We start from the raw sequence: 23,158 nt of genomic DNA on the forward strand, positions 1-23,158 counted from the left end.
AACTAATAAATTCTTCTCTAAATCTAAAAATCTTTGATTTTTTGAAAATTTTATTTGAAAAAATTATTTTAAAAAATAAAACTTCACAAGAAAAGAAACCTGATGTTTGTATAAAAATTCCTTACAACGAATTTTCTCCTAGATAGGGGCGCCACTGTCATCCATGTGAATCAGATCTGGTGAAAATTACCTGCAACAAAAATTATACCATCTTATTTCATATACAAAAATTGGCTGTTAAATTAAAAAAAAATTGTAAATTGGGTAATTTTTCAAAAACTAAATATAATATACGCATATACAAATACTCTTTATGTTCTTTTTGAAAAAATTAAATACGATACAAAATTAAAAAAAAGTTATAAAGAAAATGTATAAAATTTATTTATTTTAATATATTTTACATTCATTTAATATATTAATACTTCTATTCATTATTTTTAAATTTATAGAAAGATGTATAAAAATAAAGAAAGTTTTTGATAATAATTAATATAAATTACTCATACAATTGATATTTTTAGATAATAAATATACACAACTGTTTTTTTGTTATCTTAAGAGAGAAAAAAAGTGATTAAATAAATGAAACGAAAGTGTCCTCTAATAACAATAATTACTTTTGTATTTTAAATTTTGAACTCATAAAAATCTGGCAATGAAATATTCATGAATCAAACACAATGAGATTATTTTGATATTCTTACAGAAATCTCGGGAAAAAGTAAGTCGCACATGTTTCTATTTGTCAAATAAACAAATATATAACTTATTTCCTGCCACCATTATTGGTATATATAAATGAAAAAATAAATTATCAAACCCCAATTTCTCATTGATTTTCTTACAATTTTATTATTAAAAATTTTTTTGTAATAATAAAAAAATAACAAAACAATGCATTTAAGAAAAATTTTGATAATATTTTCCGTTTTTCTTATTTCTGAAATTTACGGTCATGGAAAATTGATGCAACCAGTAAATAGGGCAAGTAATGAAAAAAATTCTATATTATTATTAAAAAATACAATAAGAAAAAATTAATGTTTATTTGAATTATCCGAAATTATTTACAAAATAATTAATATTAGTATTTATTGTTCTTTTAACTATTAATCAATTTAACGTAATTAAAATTAATAACGCATAAATTAGAAATTAATTATTGTAAAAAAAATAAAATATTAATATTTACATAATTATTAGATAATTAATTTGACGTAACTAAAATTAATTATGTATAATTTGAAAATTAATTATTATTAAAAAATATTTAAAAATTCAATATTTACTATTAATTTATTTAATTATTAATTAATCGAACGTAATTAAAATTAATTACTTACAATTTTAATTTTAACATTAATAAAAAAATTGTATTTTTATATTCTTTTTATAAAAATAGGCAAGCGCTTGGAGAAAAGGCTTCGAAACGCCCGTTTCTTACGATGATGATCAAAATTACTGTGGAAGTATTGGGGTAAGTTTATTTGCTGCAATTTATTACAATTATTAAATTTTAATTAATTAATTTTAAATAATTTTAATTTTAATTCATTTTTTAATTATCAAATTAGAAATTTCAATAATAAATCAGTATTTCAAAAAAGAAAAAAGAAAAAATTATGTAAAATTTAATTAATTAATAAATTTTTTACGTCCCTAAAGTTAGCGTCGACGCTGAGCGTCAAAAAAATTTTTTTCACGAAACCGAAAAGAATAGAATAATTTTTTTTGAAGATTTTAAATTAAAAATTTACTCTGGCGAAATTTTTTAACTCCCTAGGGAAATAAAGAAGGTGACATTCGTGACATCTCGAAAAGTCACGAATAATAAGTTTCTAATCTGAGCGTCGACGCTAACTTTCAAGGGTTTTAAATAAGTAAAATTTTTTAATAATATTAATTAATTAATTTTAATTAATAAACAGTATTTATTAATAAGTAAAGTAATAATTGATAGTAATTAATTAATAATTCAGTTAATAAATCATTTTTTTATTCCTTCTTTTCATCATGGTTGGTTTGGCCGAAGATATAATTAATTAATTTATTAATTAATTAATTAATAATTGAATTTTATTAAGTACTAAATAAATTATTTTTATTATTATTATTTAAATAAATTATTTTAATATTTTTATTAATAATTGAATTAATTAATTAATAAATTAGTTAATAAATAATTTTTTTATTCCTCGGTTTCATCATGATTAGTTTGTCAGAAGATATAATTAATTAATTAATTAATTAATTAATTAATTTTCAATAATTTAATTAATACCAATTAATTTTTTTTTATTCTTCAGGTTCATCATGGTTGGTACGGAGGAAGATGTGGAGTCTGTGGTGACAGTTTCGGAGAAAGTAGACCGCGAGCAAACGAAAATACTGGCACTTTTGGACTAGGAGTCATAGTCGAGAGGTGAGAGAATAATTTTTTTTTTATTTCAGAAAGTTTTAAATAAATCCTTTTCTTTCAAATTATTTAGTATTTCGTTATTTATTCAGTACATGATTCATGTTATTTTAATATCATTGCAGAAACTTTCTTTCAAAATCAATTTCTTTATAATTTAATAATATAATTACTCTTAAAAATGATATTAAAAACCTGTTATTGATGAATATTGATGTTACAATTCATACTCTCAGTTGACATACATTTTTAAATGTAGTTAATATTCTATTTTAATATAAAATTCATAATAATATAATATTCTTATTTAAATATACTTCCTTTTCTTTAAAATATAAAAAGCTACTCTCTAAAGTTGAATTGATTAAAAATAACTGTTAGTAAAATATTTATTCGCTGATTTTTTTTCTTCAGCAGTTAGTAAAAAAAAAACGTAAAACAAATAATTAGTAGAAAATGACTAGTTATTATTCATTAAATTATTATAATTGCAATTAATGATAACAATTTTCATTACAGAAATTTGATTGAAAAATTTAGAATAATTGAATTCGTGCAAAGAACTTTTTTAAAATTGTCTTGAAAATAATTCAATTCTTAAGAGAAATTTTATTAAAAAATTGAAAATAATTGAATTCGTTTAAGGAATTTTTATTAAAAAATGGAAAACAATTCAATTCTTTCAAAAAAATTTATTGAAAAATTGAAAATAATCCAATTCTTTTGAAAAATTTTATTGAAAAATTGAAAATAATTCAATTCTTTCGAGAATTTTATTGAAAAATTGAAAGTAATTGAATTCGTGCAAAGAATTTTTTTAAAATTGCCTTGAAAATAATTTTAATTTTTTAGAAATATTTTATTGAAAAATTGAAAATAATTGAATTCAAACGAAGAATTTTATTAAAATTGAATTGAAATTAATTCAATTCTTTAGAGAAATTTTACTAAAAAATTGAAAATAATTGAATTCGTGACAAGAATTTTAATAAATCTACATTGAAAAGAATTCAATTCTTTAAATTTATAAAATTTTATTTGAAATAATTTAATTCTTTTGTACATTTTTTTTTAAATTGAAAATAATTAAAATCGTGCAAAAATTTCATTAAAATTGCATTAAAAATAATTCAATTCTTAAGAGAAATTTTATTAAAAAATTGAAAATAATTGAATACGTTCGAGGAATTTTTATTAAAATATTGAAAACAATTCAATTCTTTAAAAAAATATTATTGAAAAATTGAAAATAATTCAATTCTTTCAAAAAATTTTATTGGAAAATTGATATTAATTTAATTATTTCGAGAAATTTAATTGAAAAATTGAAAATAATTGAATTCAAACGAAGAATTTTATTATAATTGCAACTAAAATAATTCAATTCTTTCCAGAAATTTTATTGAAAAATTGAAAGTAATTGGATTTGTGCGATAGATTTTGTTAAAACTGCATTGAAAGTAATTCAATTCTTTCGAGAAATTTTATTGAAAAATTGAAAATAATTAAATTGGTGCAACGAATTTTTTTAAAATTGCCTTGAAAATAAATCAATTCTTTAGAAATATTTTATTGAATAATTGAAAATAATTGAATTCAAACGAAAAATTTCATTAAAATTGCATTGAAATTAATTTAATTCTTTTGAAAAATTTTAATTGAAAAATTGATAATAATGAAATTCGTGTGAAGAATTTTATTAAAATTGCATTGAAAATAATTAAATTCGTTTTTTTATTAAAAAATTGTAAATAATTGAATTCATGCGAAGAATTTTATTAAAATTCTTAAGAATAATTTAATTCTTTTCAAAAATTTCATTAAAATTGCATTGAAAATAATTCAATTCTTTTGAGAAATTTTATTGAAAAATTGAAAATAATTGAATTCGTGCTAAAAAAATTTTTTTATGGCATTGAAAGTAATTTAATTAATTCGAGAAATTTTATTGGAAATTTGAAAATAATTGAATTCATTCCAGGGATTTTATATAAAAAAAAGTTAAAATAATTGAATTCATGCGAAGAATTTTATTAAAATTCTTAAGAATAATTTAATTCTTTTGAAAAATTTCATTAAAATTGCATTGAAAGTAATTCAATTATTTTGAGAAATTTTATTTGAAATTTGAAAATAATTGAATTCATTCGAGGAATTTCATTAAAATTGCATTGAAAATAATTCAATTTTTTTGAGAAATTTTTTTGAAAATTGAAAATAGTTGAATTCGTGCGAGAAATTTTATTAAAAATTTTGAAGAATTGAATTCGTGCGTTGAAATTTATTAAAATAATTCAATTCTTTTGCCAAATTTATTGAAAAATTCAAAATAATTGAATTATTGTTTTATAAAAATTCAAACTTGTAACTTTTCTATTTTTCAACTAGTTTTTTGTAAGATAAAAAATATTCAAGAAGAGTTTTGAAGAAAAGGATTAGACTCTATTTATTTTTCGCACTTCAAGAATCAAAATAAATTCTATTTAATACCAAAAAAAGTGCTAAAATAAAAATTAACACTTTTAGCTAATTTGAATAAATAAAAAAAAATTTACAATTAAACTAAGAATCAAAAGAATAAATTGCAAAATTCATAATGATAAAAATGATTCGTTTTCAGATACAGACACGGGCAGATAATAGACGTTGTGAGTGATTTTACACACACTCACAAGGGCTTCTTCAGATTTTCTTTGTGTCCTTTGCGACATCCACGTGAACTCGAAACGGAAGAATGCTTTATTCCTCTGAAATTTGCAAACGGCGCCGATCGATATGAAATGGGAGATAATCCTCCTGGAATTTACAAATCTCAGGTAATTCTCCCGAGAGGAATAACTTGCAGAAATTGTGTTCTGAGATGGGAATATGTAGCCGGGAACAATTGGGGCACTTGCGAAAACGGAAATGAAGCAGTTGGCTGTGGACCTCAAGAAACATTCAAAACTTGCTCTGATATTAGTATCGAGTAAATAAACCCGAAACCCTATATTTTCCTAGCAACATCCAAATAATAATATAATTTAATTTATTTTAAACAATTTAATAATAATTTTCCATCATTTAATTTTTCCCCATTATAGTATTATTTTTGCTATTTTTATAATTTAATTTATAATAATAATTTAGAATTTTTAAAAAAGTAGCAATTTTCAAAATAATAGATTTTAAACATTTTTATTTCAAATTTTTATTGAAAACACTAAAAAAAAAATTAATTTCGCAGAAATTACAAATAATTGCAGAAATTCAATTATTTTCAAAAGTAATAAAATTCTTCTCATAAAATTATAATATTTGAATTAGTGAATGACTTTTTCTTTTTGAATTATAGTAAATTTTAGTTATTAATTAGTGAATGTTGACATTTATTAGTAAAATTTACAAATTCAAAAGCAAAAAGTCAGTCACTAATATTTATTAGTAAATTATTTTGTTAGTAAATAAATTATCAGTAAATAATAAATTGCTAATCAATTAATAAACAGCAAATAGCAGCTAATTATTAGTAAATATCACTAAAAATTTAGTGAAAATTAATGTTAGTAAACAAATAAACCGCTAATAAATAATAAATAACTATTTGTAGCTTTTTATTAGTAAATTTCACTAATATTCAGTCACTAATATTTATTAGTTAATTATTTTGCTTACAAATAATAAATAAAAAATAGCAGCTATTTATTAGTAAATTTCACTAATAACTTAGTTTCAATTGCTATTTAGTAGTAAATTTTAGTAATAAATTAGTAAAAATTGCTATTTATTAGTAAATTTTACTAATTCGAAAGGAAAACGTCAGTCACTAATATTTATCAGTAAATTATTTTGTTAGTAAATAAATAATAAATAAAAAATAGCAGCTATTTATTAGTAAATTTTAATATTAAATTAGTAAAAAGTTCTATTTATTAGGAAGTTGATAAATAAATTATTGAAAATTGCTATTTATTAGTAAATTTTACTAATAACTTAGTATTAATTTCTGTTCATTTAGTAAATTTTAAGAAATAATAATTTTAATAATTAGTGAAAATTTCTATTTTTTAGTAAATTTTACTAATAACTCAGTTAAAATTGCTATTTAGTAGTAAATGTTAGTAATAAAAGTTCTGTTTATTAGAAATTTGATAAATTATTGGAAAGTTCTTTTTCTTATTGAATTCGACTAATAAATTATTGAAAATTGCTATTTATTAGTAAATTTTACTAATTCGAAAGAAAAAAGTCAGTCACTAATATTTATCAGTAAAATTATTTTGTTTGTAAATAAATAAATAACTAGTAAATATAAAATAACTAATTGTAGCTATTTATTACTAAATTTTACTAATAACTTAGTGAAAATGGCTATTTATTAGTAAACTTTACTAATAAATTAGTGAAAATTGCTATTTATTAATAAATTTTACTAATTCAAAAGCGAAAAGTCAGTAACTTATATTCAAATTAATAAACAATTTTTCTAATTTAAATTTTGAGAGAAGTTATTATACTCAAAGTTAAAAAAAAGCGGTGATAATATAAATTAATTTTTTAATGGAACAAAAATACTTGAATTCGAAAGACATAAAATTAAAAAATTGTCCTGAAATAATAATGGAGAAAAGATTTCATTGTATGGCAATATCGATATTATAATGAATTAATAATTTAATTTTGGGGGAAAGCCAAGCACTGAATTATTAACGTAAATTGGTTTTCTATATAGTCTGATTTTCTCCAGATGTCTGCGGTGTGTATTAATAATAAAATAAAGTAAATTACTTAAAACATGTATAACGATTAAAAAGTCATCCACCAATTTAAATATGAATATAATTTTATAAATTTCTCTTCAACAGAAATAAGAATGTTAATTTTATTTTCAATTTCACTCAATTTATAAAGAAAGTTACAATATTGAAGAGCGAGGAATTTTATATCAGTCGCTCTAAAAAGTTCAACAAAAAATTGTGGCGAACAGATTTTTGAAAAGTTAACTGCGCCATTTATATATTTATATTTTATATTTATATATTATATACTCAATACTTTAGTAATTTTGTTAAATTCTTTTAAAATGTTTATTGTTATTTATTTTTCCACAAGAACTAAAATTGAAAAATATTAACCTTATTGATATTGAAATATTTCTAACTTACTATATAATTTTTCTATAATATTCAATTATTTTCTGAAAATTCGAACTCAAATTCTTCTCTGATTCAATTATTTTTGATAATTTCAAGTTTTTCCTACAAATTTTTCAATTATTTTTCAGAAAATTTTAATTAAAATTTGTTTCTAAATCAATTATTTTTAATAATTTTCAAAATTAAAATAATTCAATTCGTGCACAGAAACTGTATTGAAAAATTAAAAATAATTGAATTAGTGCGACAAATTTTATTAAAATTCCATCAAAATAATTCAATTCTTTCGAGAAATTAATTTAAAAATTAAAAATAATATTGAACTCGTGTGAAGAATTTTATGGAAAAATTGAAAATAATTGAAATCACACGAAGAATATCATACGAGAAATTTGATTGAAAAATTAAAAATAATTGATTAAAAATAAGTGCGAAGAATTTTATTAAAATTGAATTGAAATTAATTCAATTCTTTAGAGAAATTTTACTGAAAAATTGAAAATAATTGAATTCGTGACAAGAATTTTAATGAAACTACATTGAAAAGAATTCAATTCTTTAATTTTATACAATTTTATTTAAAATAATTCAATTCTTTTGTACATTTTTTTTTAAATGGAAAATAATTAAATTCGTGAAAAAATTTCATTTTAAAATTGCATTGAAAATAATTCCATTCTTTCGATAAATTAATTGAAAAAACGAAAATAATTGAATACATTGCATTGAAAATAATTCAATTCTTTCAATTTATACAATTTTATTTGAAATAATTTAATTTTTTTGTAAAATTTTTTAAAAAATTGAAAATAATTGAATTTGTGAAAAATTTCATTAAAATTTCATTAAAAATAATTCAATTCTTTAGAGAAATTTTATTGAAAAATTGAAAATAATTGAATTGGTGCAACGAATTTTTTTAAAACTGCCTTGAAAATAAATCAATTCTTTAGAAATATTTTATTGAATAATTGAAAATAATTGAATTCGATAAAAATTGATAAACTGTAAAATAAAAAATAGTAAAATAATTTGAATAGAATATAAATTAATAAATAATAAATAAAAAGATCCATAAATAGTCAAAGAAAAATATTTTTCGAAAACGTTTTTAATTTTAGATAATGACTATTAATTAACAAAGTCAAGAAGTTAAAAATACAAACACATAAATTTTAAAAGTCCTCAACTTCAGAAAACGAAGAAAATTCTCTATAAATTCAGCTGTGCGTTAATTTTACAAATATTTATTTAAAAATTTTCCTTTAAACTTCTGATGATATGTGATCTCTTGGAGTGTTTAAAATTTATCTGTTTTCTTAATTTTTACCACCTTGACTCGAAGAATTGCTCTTCTATTATTTCACCTTTTATTATTATTTTCCCAAGTGAAAAATTCTGTTATTACATATTTTCTAATTTGCTTTATTTTTATATGCTAATTAATGTTGATATTTTTATTTATCAGCATAATTCATTTGTTTCATTGCGCACACGAATGACATCAATATATAATATGTAACACCTGAGTTGCAATATTATCGAAGAGAAAAAAAAAATAAAGTTGCTTATTATGACAATCGTCATGAATGCTAATATTTTTGTAACTTTTCCTTTAGAATGTTGAATTAAAACGCGTAAAAAACAAAAACAGTTGTTCTTTGAATATAATGAATAATAATTGAGTAGGAGAGAACTTTACATCCCCTTCCAATATTATTATAAGAATCATATATAAAAAGAAGACGAATTCAAGAAAAGATCATCAGAGAAAATTTCCTCTTTTATTTTCAATTTGAAAAATAATTTTCGTTTTTTAAAAACCTTTTTTAAAAACCTTTTTTAAAAAACTTTCTTTCAAAAAACATTTTTAAAAAAAAACTTCTTTTTTAAAAAAGAAACCTCTTCTTAATTAAACGGACAAAAATGAAAGTGGGGAAAATTTTCATTTTAAGTTTCATTCTAGTCTTTGATCTACGGGGAGTTTTTGGCCATGGAAAAGTTATGGACCCTGTGAATAGATTAAGTGCATGGAGAAAGGGATTTAAAACGCCTCCGAATTATACTGATAACCAAGGTTTTTGTGGAGGCAAAGAGGTGAGAGAAAAGAGAAAAAAAGGGAAACAAATTTTTAGAAAAACGTTTGGGACAAAAAAAAATTTGAAAAATTTACAGATTTCACAAAAATTTTAAATTCAAAACAAAAAAAATTCAACAATTCAAGAAAAATGTAATTTTGTATATTAATAATATATAGTTTATTATTAACCATAAAAAAATTTTTCTAAGCTAGAAAGTTATAGTAAAAAAAAAATTGAAATACTTTTGAATTGACTGAGTTTCAATTCAAACGATGCAATTTATTACTTTCGAAAATTTTTCCAAATTAAATTATTTTCAATATTTACTATTTTAACAAAATTTTCCAAAAGAATTCAATTATTTAAATATAAATTTGATAAGATTCTATATGAAAACATTCAATTAATTTCAATTTTCAAAAATATTAATAAAATTCTTCGTAAAAATTCAATTATTTTAATAATTAATAATATACGTCATCTAAATTCAATTATTTTTACTATTTTAATCGCATTTTTGGAAAGAATTGAATTATTTTCAAATTCCAATGCAATTTTTAAGAAATTCTTCCACGAATTCAATTATTTTTATTGTCAATTCTTGTCAAGAATTCAATTAATTTCATAAATAATAAAATTCATGTGAGGAATTCAATTATTTTCAATTTTTACAAAATTTTGACAAAATTCTTCGGAAAAATTCAATTACTTTGTAATTAATAATATTTGTCAAATAAATTCAATTATATTTTAATTTCTTAATGAAATTTCTGAAAAGAATTGAATTATTTTCAATTCCATTTCAATGAAGTTCTTCTACGAATTCAATTATTTTCAATTACTTTAATAAAATAAAAAAAAAAAATTCATTTTTTTTCTTCTCAAAACTATTAAATTATTTTGAATAAAATTGTAATAAAATTCGTTAACAAATTCAATTAATTTCAATTTTTCAATTAAATTTCTTGAAATAATACAATTATTTTACATGCAATTTTAATAAAATTCTGCGTAAGAATTCAATTATTTTCATAAATATTAAAATTAGTCTCAGAGGAATTTAATTATTATTACAATTACAAATAATAAAATTCTTTTTAGGAATTCAATTTTTTTTATAAATAATGAAATGCATCACAAAATTTCAATTATTTTCATAAATAATAAAACTCATCGCAGAAATTTAATTATTTAAAACTTTTTTTTAATAATTCTAGTCAAGATTTCAATTATTTTTATAAATAACAAATTTCCGCGCAGAAATTCAATTATTTTCAAAAGTTTAAATAAAATTTCTCGTAAGAATTCAATTATTTTCGTAACAAATAAAATTCAATGCAGAATTTCTATTATTTTTCAAAACACTTTCACAAATAAATTTAATTGTTTTCTACAAATAATAAAATTCATCTCAAAAATTCAATTATTTTAAATAGTCATAAAATTCTTTGACACGATTCAATTATTTTAAAAACTTTAAGGACAATTTCTCATCAAGATTTGAATTATCTTTACAAATAACAAAATTTTGCGCCAAAATTCAATTATTTTAAAAATTTTTAATAAAATTCTTTGCAAGAATTCAATTATTTTCATAAATATTAAAATTCTTCCTAGGGATTTAATTGTTTTCATGAAAAATAAAATTCTTTTTAGGAATTCAATTATTTTCATAAGTAATAAAACTCATTGCTGCATTTCAATTATTTTCAATTCAATTCTAAATAAATTCCTGGAAAAATGTAATGATTCTTAAAAATTTTGTTAAAATTCGTCGAAAGAATTCAATTATTTAAAAATTTTTTGATAAAATTCTTTATTACAATTCAATTTTTAGAAACATTCAATCAATAAATTAATTTTTTTTGTGTTTAAATAATTGAATTCTCGTAGATCTTTATAATAAAAAATTGATTTAAATATGAATTTTAGTTAAAATTTTAAATAATAATTAAATATTTTAATAATATTTTTATTTTAATATTTTATTTTGAATATTTAATTGTTAAATTGTATTAATATTTGAATTTTTATTTCGAAATAGTTATTTATTTATTATTTTTCTAAAAAATGATTAAAGTTTAGAATAATTTTCTTCAGAAATTTTGGAATTTTTGAATTTAAGTTTTGAATGTAATTTAATTAAATTTTGCAAAAATTTAGAATTAAAGTTATTAGCAGGATAAAAAAACAATTTTTTTTAAAATGAAAATTAGGAAAAATTTGTGAATCGTCTAAAACGAGTATTTTTAGTCTTCAGATTTAATTTTTCGTTTGATACTTTTTTACTATTTTTTCGAGTCTGAAATCTTCTCTTTAGTAATTTTTTAAAATTAATTATCAACAGCGAAAATTTTGCAAATTTTTAGATTCAACACTCAGTAAACAATGGCAAGTGTGGAATTTGTGGCGATGATTTTCAACTTCCCCGTCCTCGACCAACCGAAAATAGAGGAACTTACGGAACCGGAACCATCGTAAAAACGTAAAAAAAGCAAAAAAAAAAATTTTATTTTCAAAACAATTCTAAATTTTTTTTTATTTTTTTTTTTTTTAATAACTAAAAGAAAAAAATTATTCAAACATAAAGAAAATTTTTTCTTGCAAGTATTTTTTATTTCTTGTGAATCTAAATCAAAGACTGACTTTTCCTCTACAGTTACAAATCAGGCGAAATTATTGACGTGGAAGTGAATATTTCTGCCGCTCACAAAGGACACTTTATATTCAATCTTTGTCCTTTGAAGCACGATAAGGAGCTCGAGGAGGAGAACTGTTTTATTCCCCTTAAATTAGCTGATGGCACTGAATCCTACAATATGGGAAATAAAGGACCGGGAATTATTAAGACAAAAGTTATTCTCCCACAGGGACTGACCTGCAAGCACTGCGTATTTCGATGGGAATACATTGCCGGCAACTCGTGGGGAATTTGCAATGACGGAACGGGACAGACTGGCTGTGGTCCGCAGGAAAATTTCAAATCCTGCTCGGATATTTCTATACAATGAGAGAGCAACCAAACATGACTGTTTTTCTATTTTTAAGAACAATATTTATCGTTATTCTTAATAAAATTTTTTATTCAAAAATCACTCAAGTTTTATTCTTATTTTTTCCCTGAAAAATATTTTGATTAACTCTAAAAATGATAAGATTTTTAAATCCATTTGTTTACATTTCAATTTTACGAATTTTCAATTATTCAGAAATTCTTCAATTAAATAAATTAGAAAATAAAAAATTCAAATATTTACAAAAAAAATTCAATTAAACTTTTTCAAAAATAATTAATTATTACAAAATTGTTAGTTAAAAGTATGAAAAATACAAATTTTCAAAGATTTTAATTTCAAACCTTTTCAAAATTCAATTATTTCTCAAAATTACATTTATTTGTAACTTCTCTGAAATTCAATTATTTTCTTTGAGTTTTTAACTAAAATTATTTTCTAAATCAATTATTTTTAATAATTAATTAAACATATATTAAAAAATTCAATTAATTATAACAAAAATGGAAATGAAATTTTTCAAAAAAAAAATGTTAAAGAATTTTTATTTGAACTATTTTCAATATTCAATTATTTCTAAAAACCACATCATATAATGCTTCTAATATTCAATTATTATTTAAATTTTTAACTGAAATTCATTTTAAAACAAATTCTTATTGAAAAATTCTACGAGATTTCAATTACTTAAATACATAAAAATAAATAATTGATAGAATAATCGAATATTTATTAAAAATTAATTCTTATAAAGAAATTTATCAAAAACTTTTTTACAGAATTGATAGTTGAAAGTAAATTCAATTATTTCAAAAAATTCACGCTATAATGCTCATAATATTCAATTATAATCTAAAACTATAACTGGAATTCATTTTTTAATCAATTTTTATTAGAAAATTCATCGAGAATTCAATTATTTAAATACAAAAATAAATAATTTATTAAATAATTAAATATTTCTTAAAATTGAATTCCTGTGAAGAATTTTATTTGTGAAAATAATTGAATTCTGTAGAAAAATATTATTATTTACGAAAATAATTGATTTCCTGTGAAGAATTTTATTCAAATTTTTTAAATAATTGAATTTCTTAGAATTTTTTAAAACTTGTTGATAATAATTAAATTCCATTGAGAAATTTAATTAAAAATTGAAAATAATTGAAATCTCGCGAAGAATTTTATTAAACTGATTGAATTCTTGGGAAGAATTTTATTAAAATTTCACAAATAATTTAATTCCTTCAAAGAAATTTTGTTGTTTACGAAAATAATTGAATTCCTACAAAGAATTTTATTAAATTATTCAAATATTATTAAATTCGTATAAAAAATTCGTAAAAATGTAATTATTTAAAAAATGTTTTAAAAATTCTTGGCATAAATAAAAAATAACAAAATACTTTGCAGATCTTCAATTCCTTTCTGTAATTTTAATAAACTTTTTCGCAAGAATTAAAATATTTTCGTTAAAGAATAAACAAGTCAAATTTATTCAATTATTTTCAAGAATCTTAATAAAATTTTTAGCAAGAATTTAATTTAACTTTCATAAATATCAAAATTTTCTCAGAAATTTAAATATTTTCAAAAGTTTTGACAAAACTGTTTCGTAGGAATTCAATTCTTTTTAATACAATAAAAAAAAATTTCTCGATAAGATTCAATTATTTTAAAAATTTTAATGAAATTCGTCCAAAGAATTCAATTATTCTTAAGAATTAAATCATTTTCAACACAATTTTAATTGAATTCCATGAAAGAGTTTAAAATTTTTGAAAATAATTGAAATTTTGCAATGAATTTTATTATTTGTGAAAATAATTGAATCCCTGTAAAAAATTCTATTATTTATGAAAGTAATTGAATTATTGCGAAAAAATTTATAACAAAATTTGTGAATAATTGAATTCCTGTGAAATTTTTATTATATTAAGGAAAATAATTAAATTTTTGCGTATAATTTTATCAAAAAATTTGTTAAATAATTGAATTCTTTTGGAAGTTTATTAAAATTTTTGAAAACAATTGAATTTCGGAGAAAAATTTTATTATTTATAAAGAAATAGAACACAATTGAATTTTTGCGAAGAATTTTATTACTTTTGAAAATAATTGAATTTCTTCAATTATATTTGTAAAACTTCTCCAAAATTCAATTTTGTTATTAATTTTTTAACTAAAATTTTTCTATAAATCCATTATTTTTGATAATTAATTAAATATATTCTAGTTTAACATCAACGAAAAAAATTCATTATACCAAAACTATTTTATGAGTGTAGAATTCTGAGAAACTTTTTGGCCTTTTTAAATATATTTCCTCTAATGACACATACAATTTCCTGACATTTGAATAAATCTTTTCTATATGAAATAAGATAACATTTGCTTTATTTAAAAGACTTTCAAATAATTACTCACATCTATTTGGAATAAAAAGTTTTAAATGCTGAGCAAATATATTTTTTAAATTATATTAGTCTCTTGAACTTAGTTTTATAATAAAATAGAAACTATTGTATATGTATAATAAAAATAATATAATAAACTGATTTCTCGTAAAATTATGACTCAAGAAATCTTTGCATTTTCTTTTCACTTATTTTTTAATATAAAGCTTGAAAATGTACTACGTATTTGTTAAATTCAATATTTGCAATGTTTCAATCAAAATCAAAATTTTAATTAACATGACAAAGGAAACAACACTGAATTCACAATTATAAGTATAAAAATATGATTTTTCCTTGAGGTAAAAATTAGTTGACAGTATAACATTTCAGATTGATTGCAAAAGAATTGGAATTTCTTTATTCGAGATTTTTTAAATAATGGAATTTATAAAATTTGTAATTATGATTTTTTTCTTGATTATTAAATTAAAACGAATAGATGGACATGGCTCTCTCATGGATCCTGTGAATAGAAAAAGCGCTTGGAGGAAAGGATTTCCCACACCGGAAGAATACACGGACAATGAAAGCTTTTGCGGTGGTAGAGATGTATGTATATTTTTAGAATTTACAATAATAAAATTTCTTAAAAGAATCAAAAGATTATTTTAATTTTAAATAAAAAATTGTAACGAAAATTCGTCCAGAAATTCAAATAATTTCAATTTTTTCAATCAAATTTCGCGAAAGAATTGAATTACTTTCAATATTTCTAGTTTTATTAAAAATCTTCGTATGAATTCAATTATTTTCAAATTTTCAATAAATTTCTTCGCACGAATTCAATTTTTTTTTAATTTATCAATAAAATTTTGGGAAAAAATAATTGAATCATTCTCAATGCAATTTTAATAAAATTCTTAGCACGAATTCAATTATTTTCAATTTTTCAATCAAATTCCTCGAAAAAATGCAATTATTTTCAATTTTTCAATCAAATTTCTCGAAAGAATTGAATTATTTTCAATGTAGTTTTATTAAAATTCTTGCCACGAAAATTCAATTCTTTTCAATTTTTCAATTTAATTTCTTTAAAGAATTTCAAGTATTTTAAATGCAATTATAATAAAAATCCTTCGTTTTATTTCAATTATTTTTAATTTTTAAAAAAAAAAATTTCACACTAGTTCAATTATTTTTTATTTTTAAATAAAATTTTAGAAAAAAAATTAAATTATTTTGAATAAAATTGTACAAATTTAAAGAATTGAATTATTTTTAATGTAATTAAAATTCTTGCCACGAATTTAATTATTTTAAATTTTTTAATCAAATTTCTCGAAAGAATTAAATTATTTTAATTTAAATACAATTTTAATAAAATTCTTCGTATGAATTCAATTATTTTGAAATTTTCCATAAAATTCTTCGCACGAATTCAATTATTTTTAATTTTTCAATAAAATTTCGGGAAAGAATTGAATTATTCTTAATGCAATTTTAATAAAATTCTTTCCTCGAATTCAATTATTTTCAATTCTTCATTTTATTTCCTCAAAAAAAAATTCCATTATTTTCAATTTTTCAATCAAATTTCTCGAAAGAATTGAATTATTTTAAATACAATGTTAATTAAATTCTTCGTATGAATTCAATTATTTTTAAATTTTCAATAAAATTCTTCGCACAAATTCAATTATTTTCAATTATTTAATATAATTCCTCGAAAGAATTGAAATCTCGTAAAACTTTCTAATAGGAATTGATTTAAAAATGAATTTCATTTACAATTTTAACTAATAATTGAATATTTTAATTGTGAAATGTAATAATATTAGAATTTTTTGTTGAAAAGTTATTCATTTATTTTTTTTTACCAAATGATTAAAGTTTAGAATAATTTCATTAAAAAATTACAACAAAAAACTTTTTGAATTTTAGGAGAATTGTTATAGTAATAGTTCAATTTTATTTATTTATTTATTTAGGAAGTTATTAAAATTTATATATTATATTTTAATAATTTCATTGAAAATTCTTCACAAGAATTCAATTATTCTGACAAATTTTAATAAAATTCGTTATAAGAATTCAATTATTTTCATAAATAAGAAAATTTTCCACGAGAGTTCAATTCTTCAAAAAAAAAAAAAATTTAATGAAATTCTTCCTAAGAATTCAATTATTTTCAATTTTTCAATCAAATTTCTGGAAAAAATTCATTTTAGGTATATATTCAACAAAATTTAAGAAAATTCAATAATTATTCTTCTACGTTGAAGCTTTAAATTTTAAAATAACGTACAAATTATAATTAATGCTCTACGAGAATTTAATGATTTAAATAGAAAAATAAATAATTTATTTAATAATTATATTTATATATTATTAATTATAATTAATTCTTTCTATTTAATTATAAATAAATAAATAAATAAGTAAACAAATATATAAATTTCTCTGTTTTTCAGGTTCAGCACATAATTAATGGTGGAAAATGTGGAATTTGTGGTGATGATTACCGATTACCAATTCCGAGACCCAGTGAAAATACTGGAGAATACGGACTTGGTGTTATTGTCCAAATGTAAACATTATTCTTCTTTTTTATTTTCAAAAAAATTTTTCTTTAACCGTTTTTTTCTAATTACGAATAATTTTATCAAAAATCTCCAAAAAATAATTGAATTTCTTTGAAATTTTTGAAATTAAATTGTAATAGATGTTGTTTTTTGTTTTGACTATGAAATTAGTAATTTCAATTTTAATTTAATTTTAATTTTAATTTAATTTTAATTTAATTTTAATTTAATTTTAATTTAATTTTAATTTAATTTTAATTTAATTTTAATTTAATTTTAATTTAATTTTAATTTAATTTAATTTTAATTTAATTTAATTTTAATTTAATTTTAATTTTAATTTAATTTAATTTTAATTTAATTTTAATTTTAATTTTAATTGAATTTTAATTTAATTTTAATTAAAATTTCATTTAAATTTAATTTTTATTTTTATGTAATTTTAATTGTAATTTAAAAATTGTTTACAGTTACAATTCGGGTGAGGTAATAAATACAGTGACTAATCTCACAGCCTCTCACAAAGGAGCCTTTAAATTCTCCCTCTGCCCTTTGGAGACGCCAAAACAACTCGAAGAAGAAGATTGCTTTTTGCCACTGAAATTAGCCGATGGCTCCGATCAATATGAAATTGGCGAGAGTCCGGCAGGGATTTTCGACGTTCAAGTTAAACTTCCCGATGGACTGACTTGCGAAAATTGTGTTTTTCGCTGGGAATACATAACGGGAAATACTTGGGGCGATTGCAATGGGCTGAGTGAGAAAAATGACTGCGCCCCTCAAGAAACATTTCGAGGATGTTCAGACATCGCTGTTCTATAAAAAAAAAAAATCATCCTCTTCACATTCATACACACAGTAAAAAGAAAATCTTAATTTAAGAATAACAAGCTTAATTTCAGTAACTGCTTCAATATTTTAAATCCTTAAAAATTTGTGTTAGTTTATTTTTAGTTTTTATTTAGTTTTCATTTTTAGTTTATTTTCAGTTGTTAGTGGTCCCTGAAGTTAGTGTCAACGCTAAGCGTCAAAAAATATTATTTCCTGTGACAGAAAATTTTTTTTCGAAGGTTTTAAGTTTTAAAATCAACTCTGGAAAATTTTTTACTCCCTAGGGAAATAATAAATGTCAAATTAGTGACGTTTTCATTTTCACTAATTCGGATTTAGCATTGGCTGTGCGCCTTAAAAATTTTGCAATTTAAGACCTTGTCGCCTTAAAATAAGACTTTCTTTTTACTGCACTGCATTTAGAAGAAAAATTAAATTAACTCCAATTTTTAAATTATTATAACTGTATTTTTTGTAAGTAATCAAATAGGTAATAATAAAAATAGTTAATTATAATTATAACCAAATAAATAAGATACAATTAAAAAACATACAATTTTTAATACGCATATACATAAACCAAAAAATTGATAATCTAGAGTAACAATATTGCAGTTACAATGTTATAAAATATAAATATAATACAACGGTAAAGTGCGACGTGACATTTGGAAATTGGAATATTACCAATTATGAGAATTTTTATTAACTATTCGAAAGAGAATCCAAGCTATATGCGCTGCATTAATTATGATACCGCAGGTAATAAAGACCTGAAATGGGTTTAAAATGTAGATGAAAAAAATTTTTGATAAGATTTTATTACACTCATTTATAATACTCACCATCATATTAATCGCGCGAGGTTCATCTTTAGAGAATATAAAGGGAATCGCCACTACGTAGCACGCTAAAATTCCGACAGTCATACATAATTCCTAGAATAATAATTATTATTATTATTAAGTAATGCTTAATAACAAGAATCAAACCAAAAAAAGAATTTTAATTAAAAAATAAAACTTTGAATAAATTCTTGCCAATTTTTTCTAAATACAATAATTTACTATAATAGTTTTCTCGTATATAAAATTTTCATAAAATGTCAAACCGAATTTTTACCAGTGGATTTTGCCACTGAAAATAATTGAATTATTTTATTGATTTAATTATGAATTTTATAAAAATTTTTTGAAAATAAATAAATAATTGAATTCTTGATATCAATTTTTTCTTGATAATTCAATTTTTTCAATAAAATTTCGCGAAAGAATTGAATTATTTTAAATACAATTTTTTTTTAATTATTATTTTTTTTTATTTATTAAATTATTTTGAAATTTTCAATAAACTTTTTTCGCACGAATTCCATTATTTTTAATTTATCAATAAAATTTCGATAAAGAATTAAATTATTCTCAATGTTATTTTAATAAAACTCTTCGCACGAATTCAATTATTTTCAATTTCTCAATCAAATTTCTAGAAAGAATTGAATTATTTAAAAATTTTAAATGCAATTTTAATAAAATTCTTCGTATGAATTCAATTCTTTTTAAAATTTTAATAAAATTCTATGCACGAATTCAATTATTTTCAATTATTGAATCAAATTTTTGGAAAGAATTGAATTATTTTCAAATTTTTAATAAAATTCAATTATTTTCAATTATTGAATAAAAATTTTTCGAAAGAATTGAATTATTTTCAAATTTTTAATAAAATTCAATTATTTTCAATTATTGAATCAAATTTTTCGAAAGAATTGAATTATATTCAATAAAATTCTTGACACAAATTCAATTATTTTCAATTATTCAATCTAATTCCTCGCAAATATTGAAAATCTCGTAATCTCGTTGCCTAGAAAGAAATTGCATTGAAAGAATTGAATTCTTTGAAGAATTTATTGATTCAATTATGAATTTTGTTAAAATAAATGAATTTTTTTTTTATAAAGAATTTTCTTAAAATTTTCGAAAAATAATTAATTTCTTTTGAGAAATTTAATTGAATTCTTTCTAGAAATTTATTAATTCTATTATAAATTTTATTTGAAGAATTGAATTGTTTTCAAGAATTTTATCAAAAATTATCGAAAAATAATTAAATTATTTTGAGGCGAATTCAATTGAATTCTTTCTAGAAATTTATTGATTTTCTATTATTATTTTTATTTAAAGAAAAATTAAATTCTTTCGAGTTTAACTGAAATTCTACCAAAAATAATTGAATTCATTTTTGAGGAAATTTATTCAATTATAAATTTTTATTAAAATAATTGAATTTCAAGAACTTTATTAAAATTTTTCTGAAAAATAATTAAATTTTCTGTGAAATTTAAAATAATTGAGCTCTTTTGAGGAATTTGTTTATTCAATTATGAATTTTATTAAAATAATTGAATTGTTTTCAAGAACTTTATTAAATTTTTCGAAAAATAATTAAATTATTATTTTGACGAATTTAATTAAAATTAAATTGAAAATCACTAAATTTCTTTGGGGAATTTAATTGAAATTAAGAAGAATTTTATTAAAATTTATGGAAATAATTCAATTCTTTCTCAGAATTTAATTACAATTGTTTACATTAATTTTAATTTTAAACTTTCTAATGAATTTTTTTTTTTTTGTATTTATTTTAAATTAGATTCGATTTTACGAAGATCTTTTTAAATAATTAAAAATTTGAAGGAATTTCATTTAACTGAAAAAAATTGATAAAATGGTTGAATTCCTCCACTTGAGAACGCCAAGGTCATCGCTAGATGGCGTCTGGCCATCTAACGGTGACCTTGGCGTTCTCAAGTGGAGAATAGCGTCTCCATATTGAATTTCAATTTTTTTTTTTGTGTAATTCTGTTTAATTATTTATAAAAATTATTAAATTTCGAATTGAATTGAAAAACATGATAAAAGGTGGAAACTTACATACAACAAGAGTGCGCGCAAATAATACGTTGCTTGAGCCTCAAATAACAAGAATGGTATCAGTCTTAACAAAATCAAAAATAGTTGAATAATTATCCATCTATTTGAAAGTTCAATTAAAGAAGAGTCCAATATTTGTATCGTAATAAATAAAAATCCCAAGGGCGGTAACATCTGAAAATTATTCATTTTGCCGATTATTAAATTAAATAAATTAATTTAATTAATTTCATCAATTTAATTAATTAAATTAATTAAAATAATACAATTCCTTTCAATTATTTTTAAATTACATTACTTTCAAGAAAATTCGTTTTATTTTTTCGGTTTCGCAAAATAAATATTTGTCGACGCTCAACGTCGACGCCAACTTTAGGGATTTTTATAAATAAATAATAGAGAAATAACAAAAAAAAAAAATAAAGAAATAGTTAAGAAATAAAAAATAATAAATAAAGATTTAAAAAATAATAAAGAACTAACAAATAAATAATAATAAAAAAATAGTAAAGAAATAACAAATAAACAATAAAAAAAAATTAAGACAGTGAAGAAATAATAAATAAACAATAAAGTCATAAAAACATTATTTAAATAATTAATATTAATTTAATTTAATTAATAATTAAATCCTGTTAATAATTAAATAAATAAACAAATAAAATTTCATTTAAAATCCAAATGGTTGCGAGAATAATTGAATTACAAGTGTTATTGTTAAATTGTTAAATTGTTAATTACCACGCTACGAATCTGCAAGTGTGTTTAGAAACAAAGAAAACTCACCAATTCTACTATTTGTATTAACCCTGGTGCCGAACAAACATAATGAAAATTGCACTTTAATTGAATTGTTTCCCTTTCGTCTCCATTCAAAAGTCTTTCATTTGTTTCCATTGTCAATATAACTAAAACTGAAATTTTAAACTTTATATTTAATTTTTCAAAAGAATTCTGTGAATAAAAGTGAAAATAATGAGAAAAAATTCGTTTTATCGACTGAGGCGTGAAAACTTTCATCTACAGTCGATAAATTAATAAATGTAAATATTTAATGTTAATGACCTTGATTAGAAAAATTAATAATATTCAAAAATAGTTTAAACAATCAATACTTACTGTGTCTTCTTTTTTAAATAACAAATAAATAGCTTAGAAACAATAATTTTTCCTTCCTAATTAATTTAATTACCTGCGTGTCAAAAATTTGATTTTCTATAAATTGATAATGCAGACACACAATATCACAAGTTTCGTAGAAATAATGTAAACATTGTTCAGAAAATAATGTAAACAATTGATGAACGCATAACTGTTGTAAATCACTCTTTTTTTGTGTTTAGTTAAAAAATGTTAAGAAAATAACACTGCTACCGAAAATTTTCAATCTCTACTATTTTCAATTGTTCTAGTATCGCAGCACTTTTAATCATTTTACTTTTGACAAATGGGAATGTAACCACATTGTCAGAATAAGTTTTGACGAGTAAAGGTTATGGAGATAAGAACTTTATCCACAGATAATATTAAATAAAATAAATTATATGGAGAAAAAATTTACAAGAATAAAATATTATTTGCGTAGAAGAATAAAAAAAAATTAATTTTAATATATTCGTCGCGAAAATAAAATTGAAAAACTTCAAATTGTTTTCAATGTTAGAAAAAAGTTAATGAATGTTATCAACAATGAATAAACTAATTCAAATTAGGAAAATTTTACTAATTCAAATTTAGAGCTAAATTAAAAATCTTTTTGAAAAT

At 20.1% G+C, this 23,158-nt stretch overlaps 3 protein-coding genes across 4 annotated transcripts; 2 read left to right on the top strand and 1 right to left on the bottom strand.

Moving 5' to 3' along the window:
* The first annotated feature begins 553 nt into the window (after positions 1-553).
* On the top strand, positions 554-12,699 carry LOC122510898. The gene is made up of 6 exons (XM_043625848.1): positions 554-987; positions 1,406-1,480; positions 2,310-2,425; positions 5,040-5,235; positions 12,005-12,120; positions 12,295-12,699. The coding sequence occupies exons 1-6, from the start codon at positions 898-900 to the stop codon at positions 12,644-12,646; spliced, it is 945 nt and encodes a 314-aa protein (XP_043481783.1). The 5' UTR covers positions 554-897; the 3' UTR covers positions 12,647-12,699.
* Positions 12,700-15,414: 2,715 nt separating this feature from the next.
* On the top strand, positions 15,415-18,892 carry LOC122510899. The gene is made up of 3 exons (XM_043625849.1): positions 15,415-15,657; positions 17,520-17,635; positions 18,101-18,892. The coding sequence occupies exons 1-3, from the start codon at positions 15,487-15,489 to the stop codon at positions 18,450-18,452; spliced, it is 639 nt and encodes a 212-aa protein (XP_043481784.1). The 5' UTR covers positions 15,415-15,486; the 3' UTR covers positions 18,453-18,892.
* Positions 18,893-19,002: 110 nt separating this feature from the next.
* LOC122510900 lies at positions 19,003-22,880 on the bottom strand. Of its 2 annotated transcripts, none has more exons than XM_043625852.1 (5): positions 22,587-22,880; positions 22,181-22,308; positions 21,395-21,568; positions 19,307-19,399; positions 19,003-19,234 (listed from the first exon to the last, which is right to left on the bottom strand). In XM_043625852.1, the coding sequence occupies exons 2-5, from the start codon at positions 22,289-22,291 to the stop codon at positions 19,145-19,147; spliced, it is 468 nt and encodes a 155-aa protein (XP_043481787.1). In that variant the 5' UTR covers positions 22,292-22,308; positions 22,587-22,880; the 3' UTR covers positions 19,003-19,144. The 2 variants fall into 2 exon arrangements, with proteins under 2 accessions (XP_043481787.1, XP_043481786.1); XM_043625851.1 differs by having other exon boundaries at positions 22,514-22,880.
* Between the last annotated feature and the right edge of the window lie 278 nt (positions 22,881-23,158).

Source organism: Leptopilina heterotoma, unplaced genomic scaffold (assembly GCF_015476425.1).
Source record: "Leptopilina heterotoma isolate Lh14 unplaced genomic scaffold, ASM1547642v1 Lhet_77, whole genome shotgun sequence".
Classification (NCBI taxonomy): domain Eukaryota; kingdom Metazoa; phylum Arthropoda; class Insecta; order Hymenoptera; family Figitidae; genus Leptopilina; species Leptopilina heterotoma.

Bases quoted from the DNA above. Each gene is read 5' to 3' on its own strand.
- LOC122510899 (XM_043625849.1), top strand. From the start codon at position 15,487: ATGGAATTTATAAAATTTGTAATTATGATTTTTTTCTTGATTATTAAA. The intron at 15,658-17,519 runs GTATGTATATTT...TCTGTTTTTCAG, and splicing joins GCTTTTGCGGTGGTAGAGAT to GTTCAGCACATAATTAATGG. The intron at 17,636-18,100 runs GTAAACATTATT...AATTGTTTACAG, and splicing joins CTTGGTGTTATTGTCCAAAT to TTACAATTCGGGTGAGGTAA.
- LOC122510900 (XM_043625852.1), bottom strand. From the start codon at position 22,291: ATGGAAACAAATGAAAGACTTTTGAATGGAGACGAAAGGGAAACAATT. The intron at 21,569-22,180 runs GTGAGTTTTCTT...AATAATTTTCAG, and splicing joins TAATACAAATAGTAGAATTG to ATGTTACCGCCCTTGGGATT. The intron at 19,400-21,394 runs GTAAGTTTCCAC...TTATTATTCTAG, and splicing joins TGCGCGCACTCTTGTTGTAT to GAATTATGTATGACTGTCGG.
- LOC122510898 (XM_043625848.1), top strand. From the start codon at position 898: ATGCATTTAAGAAAAATTTTGATAATATTTTCCGTTTTTCTTATTTCT. The intron at 2,426-5,039 runs GTGAGAGAATAA...ATTCGTTTTCAG, and splicing joins CTAGGAGTCATAGTCGAGAG to ATACAGACACGGGCAGATAA. The intron at 12,121-12,294 runs GTAAAAAAAGCA...TTTCCTCTACAG, and splicing joins ACCGGAACCATCGTAAAAAC to TTACAAATCAGGCGAAATTA.